This window comes from Nerophis lumbriciformis, linkage group LG33, assembly GCF_033978685.3.
Source record: "Nerophis lumbriciformis linkage group LG33, RoL_Nlum_v2.1, whole genome shotgun sequence".
NCBI lineage: Eukaryota > Metazoa > Chordata > Actinopteri > Syngnathiformes > Syngnathidae > Nerophis > Nerophis lumbriciformis.
In genome coordinates, this window is record NC_084580.2 from 26518418 (window position 1) to 26536694 (window position 18277).

An 18277-nucleotide genomic window follows, 5' to 3' on the forward strand; every position below is an offset into this window, starting at 1 on the left:
TAAATACTGTAATACAGCAATAAAATACGCAGATAAATACTGTAATACAGCAAAAAAATACGCAGACAAATACTGTAATACAGGATAAATACGCAGATAAATACTGTAATACAGCAAACAAAATACGCAGATAAATACTGTAATACAGGATAAATATGCAGATAAATACTGTAATACAGCAATAAAATACGCAGATAAATACTGTAATACAGCAAACAAAATATGCAGATATATACTGTAATACAGCAAAAAAATACGCAGATATATACTGTAATACAGCAAAAAAATACGCAGATAAATACTGTAATACAGCAAAAAAATATGCAGATAAATACTGTAATACAGCAAAAAAATATGCAGATAAATACTGTAATACAGGATAAATACGCAGATAAATACTGTAATACAGCAATAAAATACGCAGATAAATACTGTAATACAGCAATAAAATACGCAGATAAATACTTTAATACAGCAAAAAAAATACGCAGATAAATACTGTAATACAGCAATAAAATACGCAGAAAAATACTGTAATACAGCAATAAAATATGCAGATAAATACTGTAATACAGCAAAAAAAAAACAGATAAATACTGTAATACAGCAACAAACATGCAGGTAAATAGACTGGGACTAATCATCATGTTACTATTGATGGACAACTTTGTCTACACTGGGACTAATCATCATGTTACTATTGATGGACAACTTTGTCTACACTGGGACTAATCATCATGTTACTATTGATGGACAACTTTGTCTACACTGGGACTAATCATCATGTTACTATTGATGGACAACTTTGTCAACACTGGGACTAATCATCATGTTACTATTGATGGACAACTTTGTCTACACTGGGACTAATCATCATGTTACTATTGATGGACAACTTTGTCTACACTGGGACTAATCATCATGTTACTATTGATGGACAACTTTGTCTACACTGGGACTAATCATCATGTTACTACTGATGGACAACTTTGTCTACACTGGGACTAATCATCATGTTACTATTGATGGACAACTTTGTCTACACTGGGACTAATCATCATGTTACTATTGATGGACAACTTTGTCTACACTGGGACTAATCATCATGTTACTATTGATGGACAACTTTGTCTACACTGGGACTAATCATCATGTTACTATTGATGGACAACTTTGTCTACACTGGGACTAATCATCATGTTACTATTGATGGACAACTTTGTCTACACTGGGACTAATCATCATGTTACTATTGATGGACAACTTTGTCTACACTGGGACTAATCATCATGTTACTATTGATGGACAACTTTGTCAACACTGGGACTAATCATCATGTTACTATTGATGGACAACTTTGTCAACACTGGGACTAATCATCATGTTACTATTGATGGACAACTTTGTCTACACTGGGACTAATCATCATGTTACTATTGATGGACAACTTTGTCTACACTGGGACTAATCATCATGTTACTATTGATGGACAACTTTGTCTACACTGGGACTAATCATCATGTTACTATTGATGGACAACTTTGTCTACACTGGGACTAATCATCATGTTACTATTGATGGACAACTTTGTCTACACTGGGACTAATCATCATGTTACTATTGATGGACAACTTTGTCTACACTGGGACTAATCATCATGTTACTATTGATGGACAACTTTGTCTACACTGGGACTAATCATCATGTTACTATTGATGGACAACTTTGTCTACACTGGGACTAATCATCATGTTACTACTGATGGACAACTTTGTCTACACTGGGACTAATCATCACAACTTTGTTTATTTAGTGCTGTCCAACATTTACGTGTTCAAAAACAAGATTCATCAGACTTACCAATCACAGGCCAAGTGGTGTGTGGCTTTGGCGGTCTCAGGGGCAAAAACTTAAGACATGGGGGAGTGAAGAAGAACCATGGAGAACCACTTTCAGGCAGCTTCGAAGAGATTCTGGACCACCATCCGCCGCCTCAGGAGGGGGAACAGTCAACACGGTGTATGGTGAGGATGGTGTGCTGCTGACCTGTTGTGGATCAGTGTGAGGAATACTTGGTAGACCTCCTCAATCCCACCAACACGAGGAATCAGTGCCTGGGAAGTCTGTGGTGGACTCTCCTATTTCTCTGGCTGAGGTTGCAGAGGTAGTTAGGAAGATCCTCAGTGGCAAGGCCCTGAAGGTGGATGACATCTGCCCAGAGTTCTTTAAGACTCTGGATGCTGTGGGGTTGTCTTGGTTGACCAGATTCTGCAGCATTGTGTGGACATCGGGGGCGGTGAGTCTGAATTGGCAGACCGGGGTGGTGGTTCCTCTCTTTAAGAAGGAGAACTGGAGGGTGTGTTCCAACTATCGTGGGATTGATTATCCTCAAGGTCTATTCAGGTGTACTGGAGAGGAGGCTACGCCGGATAGTTGAACCTCGGATTCAGGAGGAACAGTGTGGTTTTGGTCCTGGTTGTGGAACTGTGGACCAGCTCTATACTCTGGGCAGGGTCCTTGAGGGTGCATGGGAGTTTGCCCAACCAGTCTACATGTGCTTTGTGGACTTGGAGAAGGCATTCCACCGTCCCTCGGGAAGTCCTGTGGGGAGTGCTCAGAGTATGGGTATAGGACCGCCTAATTGTGGTGGTCCGCTCCCTGTATGATCAGTGGACCTGTTTCCAGTGAAGCTTGGACTCTGCCAAGGCTGACCTTTGTCACCGATTCTGTTCATAATTCTTATGGACAGAAATTCTAGGCGCAGTCAGGGTGGTGAGGGGATCCAGTTTGGTGGCTGAAGGATTAGGGCTCTGCTTTTTGCAGATGATGTGGTCCTGATGGCTTCATCTGGCCAGGATCTTCAGCTCTCACTGGATCGGTTCACAGCCGAGTATGAAGAGACGGAGTCCATGGTTCTCACCTGCAAGAGGGTGGAGTGTCATCTCTGGGTTGGGAAGGAGATCAAGTGGAGGAGTTCAAGTACCTTGGAGTCTTGTTCACAAGGGAGGGAAGAGTGGATCGTGAGATGGACAGGTGGATCGGTGCAGTGATGTAGACGCTGTATCGATCTGTTGTGGTGAAGAAGGAGCTGAGCCGGAAGGCAAAGCTCTCAATTTAATGGTCGATCTACGTTCCCATCCTCACCTATGGTCATGAGCTTTGAGTTATGACCGAAAGGACAAGATCACGGGTACAAGCGGCCCAAATGAGTTTCCTCCGTTGGGTGGTGGGTCTCTCCCTTAGAGATAGGGTGAGAAGCTCTGTCATCCATGTCAAGTCACTGCTCCTCCACATGGAGAGGAACCAGGTGAGGTGGTTCTGGCATCTGGTCTGGATGACCCTGGATGCCTTCTTAGGGAGGTGTTTAGGAGGAGACAATGGGGTAGTCCCAGGACATATTGGGGGTACTATGTCTCCCAGCTGGCTTGGGAACACCTCGTGATCCCCCAAGAGAAGCTGGACCAAGGGAAGTCTGGACTTCTTTGCTTAGGCTGCTGCCCCCGCGACCCCACCTCGGATAAGTGAAGAAGATGGATGATATGCCTTCAACAACGACATTTTTTTTTTTTAAACTCACACTATCCCTCCTTAGACAAACAAGGACGCACTGTCACAAGTCATAGATTATTTTTAAACAGCTTCAGATCTTTACAAACATTTGTCATATATTTGTAATGTTCTTTTTGTAACAGCAAGTAAACATGATGTCATACTTCTTCACAAGTAAACATGATGTCATACTTCTTCACTCAGTCACAAGTCAGTGTAATGATGTAAACATGATGTCATACTTCTTCACAAGTAAACATGATGTCATACTTCTTCACTCAGTCACAAGTCAGTGTAATGATGTAAACATGATGTCATACTTCTTCACAAGTAAACATGATGTCATACTTCTTCACTCAGTCACAAGTCAGTGTAATGATGTAAACATGATGTCATACTTCTTCACTCAGTCACGAGTCAGTGTAATGATGTAAACATGATGTCATACGTCTTCACTCAGTCACAAGTCAGTGTAATGATGTAAACATGATGTCATACTTCTTCACTCAGTCACGAGTCAGTGTAATGATGTAAACATGATGTCATACGTCTTCACTCAGTCACGAGTCAGTGTAATGATGTAAACATGACGTCATACTTCTTCACTAAGTCATGGAGTCACAAAAGAGTTGAAATAATTTATTCACTTGCACAAATAGAAAACACTATGATAAAATAGATCTGCTGCAGGGGGCGGGGCATCTAGAAAAGTCTCCAATCAGCAGCAGGCAGAGTGTGACATCACCAGCAGTAATATGAGGAGGAGGAGGAGCTAACACATTGATGATTGTTCTATTGATACTGTCACCTTTATTGCTGAGTCACCTGATATCATCCTGCCTGGATCACTTCACACCAGCTCAAGTACCTGCAGGACGACACAACATTCACACGTCTTGATATCATCTTGATATCACAAGTCACTTCTACATCTTTATCCTCACAGCTGATCCCGTATCAATCCTGCTCACATCTTCTGACTCAAGACGATACATGATGTCTACCTGAGACTCAAGACGATACATGTTGTCTACCGGAGACTAAAGACTATACATGTTGTCTACCTGAGACTAAAGACGATACATGTCTACCTGAGACTAAAGACGATACATGATGTCTACCTGAGACTAAAGACGATACATGTTGTCTACCTGAGACTAAAGACGATACATGCTGTCTACCCGAGACTAAAGACGATACATGTTGTCTACCTGAGACTAAAGACGATACATGTTGTCTACCTGAGACTAAAGACCATACATGTTGTCTACCTGAGACTAAAGACGATACATGATGTCTACCTGAGACTAAAGACCATACATGTTGTCTACCTGAGACTAAAGACCATACATGATGTCTACCTGAGACTAAAGACGATACATGTTGTCTACCTGAGACTAAAGACGATACATGATGTCTACCTGAGACTAAAGACGATACATGTTGTCTACCTGAGACTAAAGACAATACATGTCTACCTGAGACTAAAGACGATACATGTTGTCTACCTGAGACTAAAGACCATACATGTTGTCTACCTGAGACTAAAGACAATACATGTTGTCTACCTGAGACTAAAGACGATACATGATGTCTACCTGAGACTAAAGACGATACATGTTGTCTACCTGAGACTAAAGACCATACATGTTGTCTACCTGAGACTAAAGACGATACATGTTGTCTACCTGAGACTAAAGACCATACATGTTGTCTACCTGAGACTAAAGACGATACATGTTGTCTACCTGAGACTAAAGACAATACATGTTATCTACCTGAGACTAAAGACCATACATGTTGTCTACCTGAGACTAAAGACGATACATGTTGTCTACCTGAGACTAAAGACGATACATGTTGTCTACCTGAGACTAAAGACAATACATGTTGTCTACCTGAGACTAAAGACGATACATGTTGTCTACCCGAGACTAAAGACGATACATGTTGTCTACCCGAGACTAAAGACGATACATGTTGTCTACCTGAGACTAAAGACAATACATGTTGTCTACCTGAGACTAAAGACGATACATGTTGTCTACCTGAGACTAAAGACAATACATGTTGTCTACCTGAGACTAAAGACGATACATGTTGTCTACCTGAGACTAAAGACGATACATGATGTCTACCTGAGACTAAAGACGATACATGTTGTCTACCTGAGACTAAAGACTATACTGTTGTCTACCTGAGACTAAAGACGATACATGTCTACCTGAGACTAAAGACGATACATGTTGTCTACCTGAGACTAAAGACAATACATGTTGTCTACCCGAGACTAAAGACGATACATGTTGTCTACCTGAGACTAAAGACGATACATGTTGTCTACCTGAGACTAAAGACGATACATGTTGTCTACCTGAGACTAAAAACGATACATGTTGTCTACCTGAGACTAAAAATGATACATGATGTCCACCTGAGACTAAAGACGATACATGTTGTCTACCTGAGACTAAAGACGATACATGTTGTCTACCTGAGACTAAAGACGATACATGTTGTCTACCTGAGACTAAAGACGACACATGTTGTCTACCTGAGACTATTAATAAGAAGTATGTTAGAAGAGTGTGTAGATATAATGTATGATGACGATATCAAAAGTACATTAAAATATTAATTATGTTAGGAGAGTGTGTAAATATAATGTATGATGATGATATCAAAAGTACATTAAAAAATGAAGTATATTTGAAGAGTGTGTAAATAGAATGTGTGATGATGATATCAAAAGTACAGTCAGGTATTAATGAAGTATATTTGAAGAGTGTGCATTCTCAGAAGATGTTTCCTCACCTTGATAGTTCCTTGACTGTTGGCAGCAATCAGCACATTAGACTCCTGGACACAAGTAGAGGAGATGATCATGTCCATCACACACACACACACACACATCATTACATGACTAGTGATATCAATATTGATACACAAGTAGAGGAGATGATCATGTCCATCACACACACACACATCATTACATGACTAGTGATATCAATATTGATACACAAGTAGAGGAGATGATCATGTCCATCACACACACACACACACACATCATTACATGACTAGTGATATCAATATTGATACACAAGTAGAGGAGATGATCATGTCCATCACACACACACACACACACATCATTACATGACTAGTGATATCAATATTGATACACAAGTAGAGGAGATGATCATGTCCATCACACACACACACATCATTACATGACTAGTGATATCAATATTGATACACAAGTAGAGGAGATGATCATGTCCATCACACACACACACACACACATCATTACATGACTAGTGATATCAATATTGATACACAAGTAGAGGAGATGATCATGTCCATCACACACACACACACATCATCACATGACTAGTGATATCAATATTGATACACAAGTAGAGGAGATGATCATGTCCATCACACACACACACACATCATTACATGACTAGTGATATCAATATTGATACACAAGTAGAGGAGATGATCATGTCCATCACACACACACACACATCATTACATGACTAGTGATATCAATATTGATACACAAGTAGAGGAGATGATCATGTCCATCACACACACACACACATCATTACATGACTAGTGATATCAATATTGATACACAAGTAGAGGAGATGATCATGTCCATCACACACACACACATCATCACATGACTAGTGATATCAATATTGATACACAAGTAGAGGAGATGATCATGTCCATCACACACACACACACACATCATTACATGACTAGTGATATCAATATTGATACACAAGTAGAGGAGATGATCATGTCCATCACACACACACACATCATTACATGACTAGTGATATCAATATTGATACACAAGTAGAGGAGATGATCATGTCCATCACACACACACACACACATCATTACATGACTAGTGATATCAATATTGATACACAAGTAGAGGAGATGACCATGTCCATCACACACACACACACACATCATTACATGACTAGTGATATCAATATTGATACACAAGTAGAGGAGATGATCATGTCCATCACACACACACACACACATCATTACATGACTAGTGATATCAATATTGATACACAAGTAGAGGAGATGATCATGTCCATCACACACACACACATCATCACATGAGTAGTGATATCAATATTGAAGATACAGACGCAGAAAATGTCCATGTGTGCATAATGTGGGCTTTTTTTTGTAAATGGTTTATAGGTTCCCCAGGTGTCCTGAACATTGTGGTCCAAGGTCTGGCTTGATGAACTAGATTGTGGCGTGCCACCACACCTTTCAAAATGAGGGTTTTGGACTTGTAAACAAATGGCAGTAACACAATGTGTTGTAGCCTCCAGAAGACAAGTGACACTCTTTTTCACTTTTATTGACAATCTTACGCTAAAAAAAGGCCCAATTTCTAACACCTACTTCCTCCTGTGCACACACTCTGTCAACACAGACCATGGGAACTGTCAACACACACATTACCACCAGCAGGACCAATGATACACTTTGGATGGCATTATCCTACACCCCAAACTGATATCATGATGTCATGTAGACTAGATAATGAAGTGCACTCACTCCATGTGGCACACTGTGAATGTGAAGCAGACTAGATAATGAAGTGCACTCACTCCATGTGGCACACTGTGAATGTGAAGCAGACTAGATAATGAAGTGCACTCACTCCATGTGGCACACTGTGAATGTGAAGCAGACTAGATAATGAAGTGCACTCACTCCATGTGGCACACTGTGAATGTGAAGCAGACTAGATAATGAAATGCACTCACTCCATGTGGCACACTGTGAATGTGAAGCAGACTAGATAATGAAGTGCACTCACTCCATGTGGCACACTGTGAATGTGAAGCAGACTAGATAATGAAGTGCACTCACTCCATGTGGCACACTGTGAATGTGAAGCAGACTAGATAATGAAGTGCACTCACTCCATGTGGCACACTGTGAATGTGAAGCAGACTAGATAATGAAATGCACTCACTCCATGTGGCACACTGTGAATGTGAAGCAGACTAGATAATGAAGTGCACTCACTCCATGTGGCACACTGTGAATGTGAAGCAGACTAGATAATGAAGTGCACTCACTCCATGTGGCACACTGTGAATGTGAAGCAGACTAGATAATGAAGTGCACTCACTCCATGTGGCACACTGTGAATGTGAAGCAGACTAGATAATGAAATGCACTCACTCCATGTGGCACACTGTGAATGTGAAGCAGACTAGATAATGAAGTGCACTCACTCCATGTGGCACACTGTGAATGTGAAGCAGACTAGATAATGAAGTGCACTCACTCCATGTGGCACACTGTGAATGTGAAGCAGACTAGATAATGAAGTGCACTCACTCCATGTGGCACACTGTGAATGTGAAGCAGACTAGATAATGAAGTGCACTCACTCCATGTGGCACACTGTGAATGTGAAGCAGACTAGATAATGAAATGCACTCACTCCATGTGGCACACTGTGAATGTGAAGCAGACTAGATAATGAAGTGCACTCACTCCATGTGGCACACTGTGAATGTGAAGCAGACTAGATAATAAAGTGCACTCACTCCATGTGGCACACTGTGAATGTGAAGCAGACTAGATAATGAAATGCACTCACTCCATGTGGCACACTGTGAATGTGAAGCAGACTAGATAATGAAGTGCACTCACTCCATGTGGCACACTGTGAATGTGAAGCAGACTAGATAATAAAGTGCACTCACTCCATGTGGCACACTGTGAATGTGAAGCAGACTAGATAATGAAATGCACTCACTCCATGTGGCACACTGTGAATGTGAAGCAGACTAGATAATAAAGTGCACTCACTCCATGTGGCACACTGTGAATGTGAAGCAGACTAGATAATAAAGTGCACTCACTCCATGTGGCACACTGTGAATGTGAAGCAGACTAGATAATGAAGTGCACTCACTCCATGTGGCACACTGTGAATGTGAAGCAGACTAGATAATGAAGTGCACTCACTCCATGTGGCAGGGCCCTCCAGCAGACGGCGCTGACAAACTCGTTGGTGTCGTCCTCCTTCTTGTCCTTGTCCAGCACACTCTTCACCGTGTCAAACTTGAAGGTGAGCAGGGTCTTGGACAGTCCTTTGTAGTACAGGTAGAGGGAGTTGTTCTCACTTCCTGCGCAGACAGGAAGCAGACGCACACATAGTACAGGGGAGCAGCGGTAGGAAGGAAGGAAGGAAGGAAGGAAGGAGTGTTTACCACAGGCTACATAGTCTCCATTGGAGGCCAGGCCCACAAAGTTCTTCTCGTTGATGTGACCTTTGAAGGAGCGCAGGCAGTGAGGCTTGTTGACGTTCCACAGCTTCAACTGGCTGTCAGTAGACCTGACATGATCACATGACCACACACTTCAAGTCAGTACACCTGACATGATCACATGACCACACACTTCAAGTCAGTACACCTGACATGATCACATGACCACACTTCAAGGAGCCAGCACACTCAACACAACACTCAACATTATACATATATACTGTATATATATATATAGATATGAGTACGAGCAGACTTACGCAGAAACGATCTCCTCCCCGTTGACAAACTTGGCGTAGGACACGGCCTTCCTGTGGCCCTTGAAGACCATGATGGGCTGCTTGGTGTTGCGCAGGTCGTAGTAGTGGACACAGTGGTCTAGCAAGGAGAACACATCTCATCTCAGTCATGTTCTACACTAAACCAATCAATATATGCTAAACATAACATCCACGATGCAAAGACAAGATATTTCATGTTCACACTGACAAACTTTGCTATTTTTGGGCAAATAATCATGAACTTGGAATTGAATGGCAGCAACACATTGCAAAAAAAGGCATTTTTACCAGTGTGTTACATGGCCTTTCCTTTTAACAACACTCAGTAAACTGAGGAGACACATTTTTGAAGTGGAATTCTTTCCCATTCTTGCATGATGTACAGCTTAAGTTGTTCAACAGTCTCCCTTCTCATATTTTAGCCTTCAATGTCTGGACTACAGGCAGGCCAGTCTAGTACCCACACTCTTTAACTATGAAGCCACGCTGTTGTAACACCTGGCTTGGCATCGTCTTGCTGAAATAAGCAGGGGCGTCCATGATAACAACATATGTTGCTCCAAAAGCTGTATGTACCTTTCAGCATTAATGGTGCCTTCACAGATGTGTAAGTTACCCATGTCTTGGCCACTAATACACCCCCATACCATCACACATGCTGCCTTTTACACTTTGTGCCTATAACAGTCCCCATGCTTCTTTTCCTCTTTGGTCCACAGTTTCCAAAAACAATTTGAAATGTGGACTCGTCAGACCACAGAACACTTTTCCACTTTGCATCAGTCCATCTTTGATGAGCTCGGGCCCAGCCAAGCGTTTCCGGGTGTTGTTGATAAATGGCTTTGGCTTTGCATAGTAGAGTTTTAACGGTAACAATTAGAGATGCTACCTCAGTAGAAGCATTTAAGTCCCATCTTAAAACTCATTTGTATACTCTAGCCTTTAAATAGCCCCCCTGTTAGACCAGTTGATCTGCCGTTTCTTTTCTTTTCTCCTCTGCTCCCCTTTTCCTTGTGGAGGGGGGGACAGGTCCAGTGGCCATGGATGAAGTGCTGGCTGTCCAGAGTCGGGACCCGGGGTGGACCGCTCGCCTGTGCATCGGCTGGGAACATCTCTGCGCTGCTGACCCGTCTCCGCTCGGGATGGTGTCCTGCTGGCCCCACTATGGACTGGACTCTTACTATTATGTTGGATCCACTATGGACTGGACTCTTACTATTATGTTGGATCCACTATGGACTGGACTCTCACAATATTATGTCAGACCCACTCGACATCCATTGCTTTCGGTCTCCCCTAGAGGGGGGGGGTTACCCACATATGCGGTCCTCTCCAAGGTCATTCACATCGACGTCCCACTGGGGTGAGTTTTTCCTTGCCCTTATGTGGGCTTTGTACCGAGGATGTCGTTGTGGCTTGTGCAGCCCTTTGAGACACTTGTGATTTAGGGCTATATAAATAAACATTGATTGATTGATTGATTGAACTTGCACTTACAGATGTAGCGACCAACTGTAGTTACTGACAGTGGTTTTCTGAAGTGTTCCTGAGCCCATGTGGTGATATCCTTTACACACTGATGTGGCTTTTTGATGCAGTAGCGCCTGAGGGATTCAAGATGTGTAATATGGCTTACGTGCAGTGATTTCTCCACATTCTCTGAACCTTTTGATGATATTACGGAGCGTAGATGGTGAAATCCCTCAATTCCTTGCAATAGCTGCTTGGGAAAGGTTGTTGCATTTCCACAAGGTGCCAACTTCACTGCTTTTGTACTTGACACATGCTGTAAACATGCTAACATTGTATTTATCAGCACATTTTACATGCGTACGCTTCATAGCCATATGACTTGACACATGCTAACTGTTAGCAATTTCTCCAAAAAGTGCCTGTTGTAGACTGTGTGAAGTTCTCAGGTGTGTGGGTTTACCTGCGCAGCCAAAGGCCAGGTGATAGCGGGAGGCTGGACTGAACTTGACACAGCAGACGTTGGCCTTGGCTTCGATGCTGGCCACAGAGTTGTCCAGGTTGGTGGACCACAGCTTGACTACAGTGCAGACATCAGGTGTGAGACACCTGGACAACATGGCTGACACCACCACTGGCTCTTTACCTTTGGCATCATCAGAACCAGACGCTAGCAACTTGGGGTCCATCAGGTTAAAGTCCACACTCCAGCAGCGCTTTTCATGTTCCTGTCAATCAAAGACGAGATCTTCTCCTCACGTCCTCACACACATGGTGTCAGCAACTTTGGCAAGTACCTGGTAGACTTTGGACCTCTGGCCGGTAAATCCATCCCATAATATGACCGTGCCCTCGTAGTCGCTGCTGGCCAGGAGGTTCTTGTGATAGCTGCTCCAGCTGATACAGCTGCAGCCACATGACATCATCATTAGTGTTTACACATGAATATTATATGACCACATGACATCATCATTAGTGTTTACACATTAATATTATATGACCACATGACATCATCATTAGTATTTACACATGAATATTATATGACCACATGACATCATCATTAGTATTTACACATGAGTATTGTATGACCACATGACATCATCATTAGTATTTACACATGATTATATGACCACATGACATCATTAGTATTTACACATGAATATTATATGACCACATGACATCATCATTAGTATTTACACATGAATATTATATGACCACATGACATCATCATTAGTATTTACACATGAGTATTATATGACCACATGACATCATCATTAGTGTTTACACATTAATATTATATGACCACATGACATCATCATTAGTATTTACACATGAATATTATATGACCACATGACATCATCATTAGTATTTACACATGAGTATTGTATGACCACATGACATCATCATTAGTGTTTATACATGAATATTATATGACCACATGACATCATCATTAGTATTTACACATGAATATTATATGACCACATGACATCACCATTAGTATTTACACATGAATATTATATGACCACATGACATCATCATTAGTATTTACACATGAATATTGTATGACCACATGACATCATCATTAGTATTTACACATGAATATTATATGACCACATGACATCATCATTAGTGTTTATACATGATTATATGACCACATGACATCATTATTAGTATTTACACATGAGTATTGTATGACCACATGACATCATCATTAGTGTTTACACATGAATATTATATGACCACATGACATCATCATTAGTATTTACACATGAATATTATATGACCACATGACATCATCATTAGTATTTACACATGAATATTATATGACCACATGACATCATCATTAGTATTTACACAGGAATATTGTATGACCACATGACATCACCATTAGTATTTACACATGAATATTATATGACCACATGACATCATCATTAGTGTTTATACATGATTATATGACCACATGACATCATTATTAGTATTTACACATGAGTATTGTATGACCACATGACATCATCATTAGTATTTACACATGAATATTATATGACCACATGACATCATCATTAGTATTTACACATGAATATTATATGACCACATGACATCATCATTAGTGTTTACACATGAATATTGTATGACCACATGACATCATCATTAGTATTTACACATGAATATTATATGACCACATGACATCATCATTAGTATTTACACAGGAATATTGTATGACCACATGACATCATCATTAGTATTTACACATGAATATTATATGACCACATGACATCATCATTAGTATTTACACATGAATATTATATGACCACATGACATCATCATTAGTATTTACACATGAATATTATATGACCACATGACATCATCATTAGTGTTTATACATGATTATATGACCACATGACATCATTATTAGTATTTACACATGAATATTATATGACCACATGACATCATCATTAGTATTTACACATGAATATTATATGACCACATGACATCATCATTAGTGTTTATACATGATTATATGACCACATGACATCATTATTAGTATTTACACATGAATATTGTATGACCACATGACATCATCATTAGTATTTACACATGAATATTGTATGACCACATGACATCATCATTAGTATTTACACATGAATATTGTATGTCTTTAATGTGTTTATGTACAAACCCCGTTTCCATATGAGTTGGGAAATTGTGTTAGATGTAAATATAAACGGAAATACAACGATTTGCAAATCCTTTTCAAGCCATATTCAGTTGAATATGCTACAAAGACAACATATTTGATGTTCAAATTGATAAACATTTTTTGTTTTGCAAATAATCATTAACTTTAGAATTTGATGGCAGCAACACGTGACAAAGAAGTTGGGAAAGGTGGCAATAAATACTGATAAAGTTCAGGAATGCTCATCAAACACTTATTTGGAACATCCCACAGGTACTTTTTTTTAAAAATAATGTAAAAACAAAACATTGTGTTATAGGTGACTAAGTATTATCATTATTAGTCTTTTCCTCGTTACATTCCCATTTGGTTGTTTTTACAAGATAAATGTGACGTCTCTGTCACCTTACTGATTGAATGATGGATCATGAAACTGGTGGCGCTCCTTTAATGAGCCCACGCTGCCAGTGTTGCAGACAGAGGCTTGTCGAGCGACCCCATTACCCAAAACACCAGGAAAGAAGGACAAAAACTGGATTTCCTGGCAAAACTTGGAACTCCTACCTGATTTTGGAATTGCAGGTCATTTCATTGACAGGATAGTGGATGTCCACCGCGTCTTGGATCACCGTGCCGTACTCAAACACCTTGATCTTCTTTGTCACGCCGGCAATGGCAAAGTAGTCACAATCTCGGTCAAACTCGATGCTGCAACGGAGAATAGTGAGACATAAAAAGTAGATCATTCTTATGCTAGCCAATGTCGACATCCTGGAAGTGACATGTCTTTGATACCTGGACACGATACTGGAGCCGTTGTAGAGGTCGCTGGCGTAGGAGAGCGTGGCCAAGGGCCTGACAGAGTTGTAGCGCGTGAACTTGGACAGACACTCCTTGAAGTCATCCAGCTGGTTCAAGGTCCTGCCTTCATCTGACACACAGTAGTAGTGCACACCTTCAAAACACTACCCATTGTTTACAAACAACTAGGAAATGAAGTGTCGCTAGGAATTTCCTGTCAACGCTGAAGAGCCAAAGCCAAAGTAGCGTCAAGTAACAAAAAATACGAGGAAGATGAGCTAAAAGGGCTAGCATGCTAACAGTACTATGCTAATAATAGCATGCTTATATTGGTGAAATATCAAAATATATGACACTGGAGTTTATACCTGCTAAATTAGTCATAATGTTCTTTGTGACCAACAAGTATGTGCTCCAATCACTCAAAAAAATAAGAGTTGTAGAATGTTTTGGAAACTCAAGACAGCCATGACATTATGTTCTTTACAAGTGTATGTACACTTTTGACCACCACTGTATATATATACATATATACACACACATACACATATACTCCCAGTCTGTGGAACGCTCTCCCTGACCACCTGAGGGCACCACAGACTGGGATGCTTTTAAAAAAGGCTTAAAAACCCTTCTTTTAAAAAAAAAAAAGCCTTTTTTTTTTAGATATATGTGTGCTAGTTCTAGTTTTTTATTTAACTAGTTTTTATTTTTATTATCTTTTTGTTTATTTTTTAATACACTGTAGCACTTTGAGGTTGTTTGCTCAATGGAAAGTGCTTTTTACAAATAAAATCTATCATTATTATTATTATTATTATAGACACATACATACTAGGGGTGTAACGGTACGTGTAGTTGTATTGAACCGTTTCGGTACGGGGGTCCCGGTTCAGTTCGGAGGTGTACCGTAGAGTTTCCACACGGACATATTAAGTAGCGTAACGCACGTTGTGTAAACAAGGCACAACACACGGCATGCTAGCAGCTAACGGGCTAGGATAGACTGACCATACGTCCTCTTTTCACCGGACATGTCCTCTTTTGCGGAGCTGTCAGGGCGGAGTTTCTTAAATGCCTCAAATGTCTGGCATTTTGAGTTAGGGTTGCGTGTATTTTCAATGTACGTTCAGGGCTAAGAAGGGGTTAAAAACAAAACAAGCAGCAGCATTGGTGAGGGAGGGGCAGAGACAGAGAGAGAGAGAGAGTTATGATAAACGCGCATGCGTCGTTAGGCTCTGCTTTTTATCCATACATTTATCACATTTAATTTGTTATTATCTATAGCAGGGGTGTCAAAAGTGTGCCCCGGAGGCCATTTGCGGCCCACAGCTAATGTTTTAAAGGCCCACGGCACATTCTAAAAATGCTATTAAAACATAACAAAAGTGAAATAAAAAAGCTAAAAAGGTTAAATGTAATTTAGATAATAAAACAAAGCTGTTTTTTTTCTCTTTCAAACGGTCATTGCTCAAAACATAATATTGAATCAAAATCAATGTTATTATGAATTATTGACCTATCCAAGGTTCCCATTACTTCACATCAAATATTACACTAAGGAAAATATTTTATGGTGGAAGATTTTGCAAAATTTGGTAAATAAATAACCCAAAAATTTATATTTTGTTGTTTTCTTACTGTACTGAAAATGAACCGAACCGTGACCTCTAAACCGAGGTACGTACCGAACCAAAATTTTTGTGTACCGTTACACCCCTAATACATACACATACATACATATATATACACATTTAAATATATATATATACACACACACACATATATATATATAAGTATATATACATATATATGTATATATACATATACATATAAATAAGTCTACATATTGTTGCGTTTTGGACCAGTTGTTCCTCCCAGGAAATTCAAGTCACAAATCGCTCCCAAGCTCTTTACGACACTTAAAGCTGAGTAGAAAAACCACCAGAGACAGAATAGGTATTTTGTAATATATTGGCAAAGCTTTGCAAATATACTTTCACAGAAACAGCATAGAACATTCGGATCGCCCCGCTAAAATGGTCTGTCTTCCCAACGCCAAAAACCCCTCTTTTCTTCCCCCTCCCTAGCCATAATACATGCACGTCGTCTCCCTAGTCATAATACATTCCAAAGAACTCAAGGTTAACACACACACAGTTTACTTGCTAGAGTAAAGAAAGACATTGTAATGGAAAACACGAGCTGTTTTCAAATATGACTATGAAAGAAAATAAGTAACACTAAAATTCGGATATATGTAAATATCTGCCTCTGACAATTCCCCCTTCAGATCTTCTAAAAAGATCTTTATCACTAGTACAACACTTTTCAGAGGAAAATACGCCCCTCTCTGAGCAAGCTAGTAAAAAATTAAAAGCATAGTTACATGGGAGATAAACGGATGGAATCTATGTCAATGTCGTCACCCTCAGGGAAGGAAACGAGCATTTCTCGAAAGTCACCACTTTGCGTGACCCCCTTCAGTGACATAGCAATATATAAACACACATACATATAGAAGTATATATACACATACATATATACTGTAAGTATATACATATATAAATATATATACGTATATACACATATATGAGTATATATAGGTAAAAGCCAGTAAATTAGAATATTTTGAAAAACTTGATTTATTTCAGTAATTGCATTGAAAAGGTGTAACTTGTACATTATATTTATTCATTGCACACAGACTGATGCATTCAAATGTTTATTTCATTTAATTTTGATGATTTGAAGTGGCAACAAATGAAAATCCAAAATTCCGTGTGTCACAAAATTAGAATATTACTTAAGGCTAATACAAAAAAGGGATTTTTAGAAATGTTGGCCAACTGAAAAGTATGAAAATGAAAAATATGAGCATGTACAATACTCAATACTTGGTTGGAGCTCCTTTTGCCTCAATTACTGCGTTAATGCGGCGTGGCATGGAGTCGATGAGTTTCTGGCACTGCTCAGGTGTTATGAGAGCCCAGGTTGCTCTGATAGTGGCCTTCAACTCTTCTGCGTTTTTGGGTCTGGCATTCTGCATCTTCCTTTTCACAATACCCCACAGATTTTCTATGGGGCTAAGGTCAGGGGAGTTGGCGGGCCAATTTAGAACAGAAATACCATGGTCCGTAAACCAGGCACGGGTAGATTTTGCGCTG

At 40.0% G+C, this 18277-nt stretch overlaps 1 protein-coding gene across 5 annotated transcripts in view; it reads right to left on the reverse strand.

The window, feature by feature from the left end:
- Positions 1-4173: 4173 nt before the first annotated feature.
- The window catches only part of cop1 (COP1 E3 ubiquitin ligase), a 113372-nt gene continuing 99268 nt past the window's right edge, over positions 4174-18277 (reverse strand). For all 5 annotated transcript variants that reach the window (XM_061928616.2, XM_061928617.2, XM_061928613.2 and 2 more), the window contains 10 exons: positions 15105-15240; positions 14874-15017; positions 12430-12538; positions 12279-12360; positions 12096-12212; positions 10142-10259; positions 9825-9949; positions 9580-9740; positions 6364-6408; positions 4174-4417 (listed from right to left, as the gene is read on the reverse strand). In XM_061928616.2, the coding sequence (XP_061784600.1) occupies positions 4400-4417; positions 6364-6408; positions 9580-9740; positions 9825-9949; positions 10142-10259; positions 12096-12212; positions 12279-12360; positions 12430-12538; positions 14874-15017; positions 15105-15240 (1055 nt within the window). In that variant the 3' untranslated portion in view covers positions 4174-4399. The remainder of the gene's footprint in view (positions 4418-6363; positions 6409-9579; positions 9741-9824; positions 9950-10141; positions 10260-12095; positions 12213-12278; positions 12361-12429; positions 12539-14873; positions 15018-15104; positions 15241-18277) is intronic.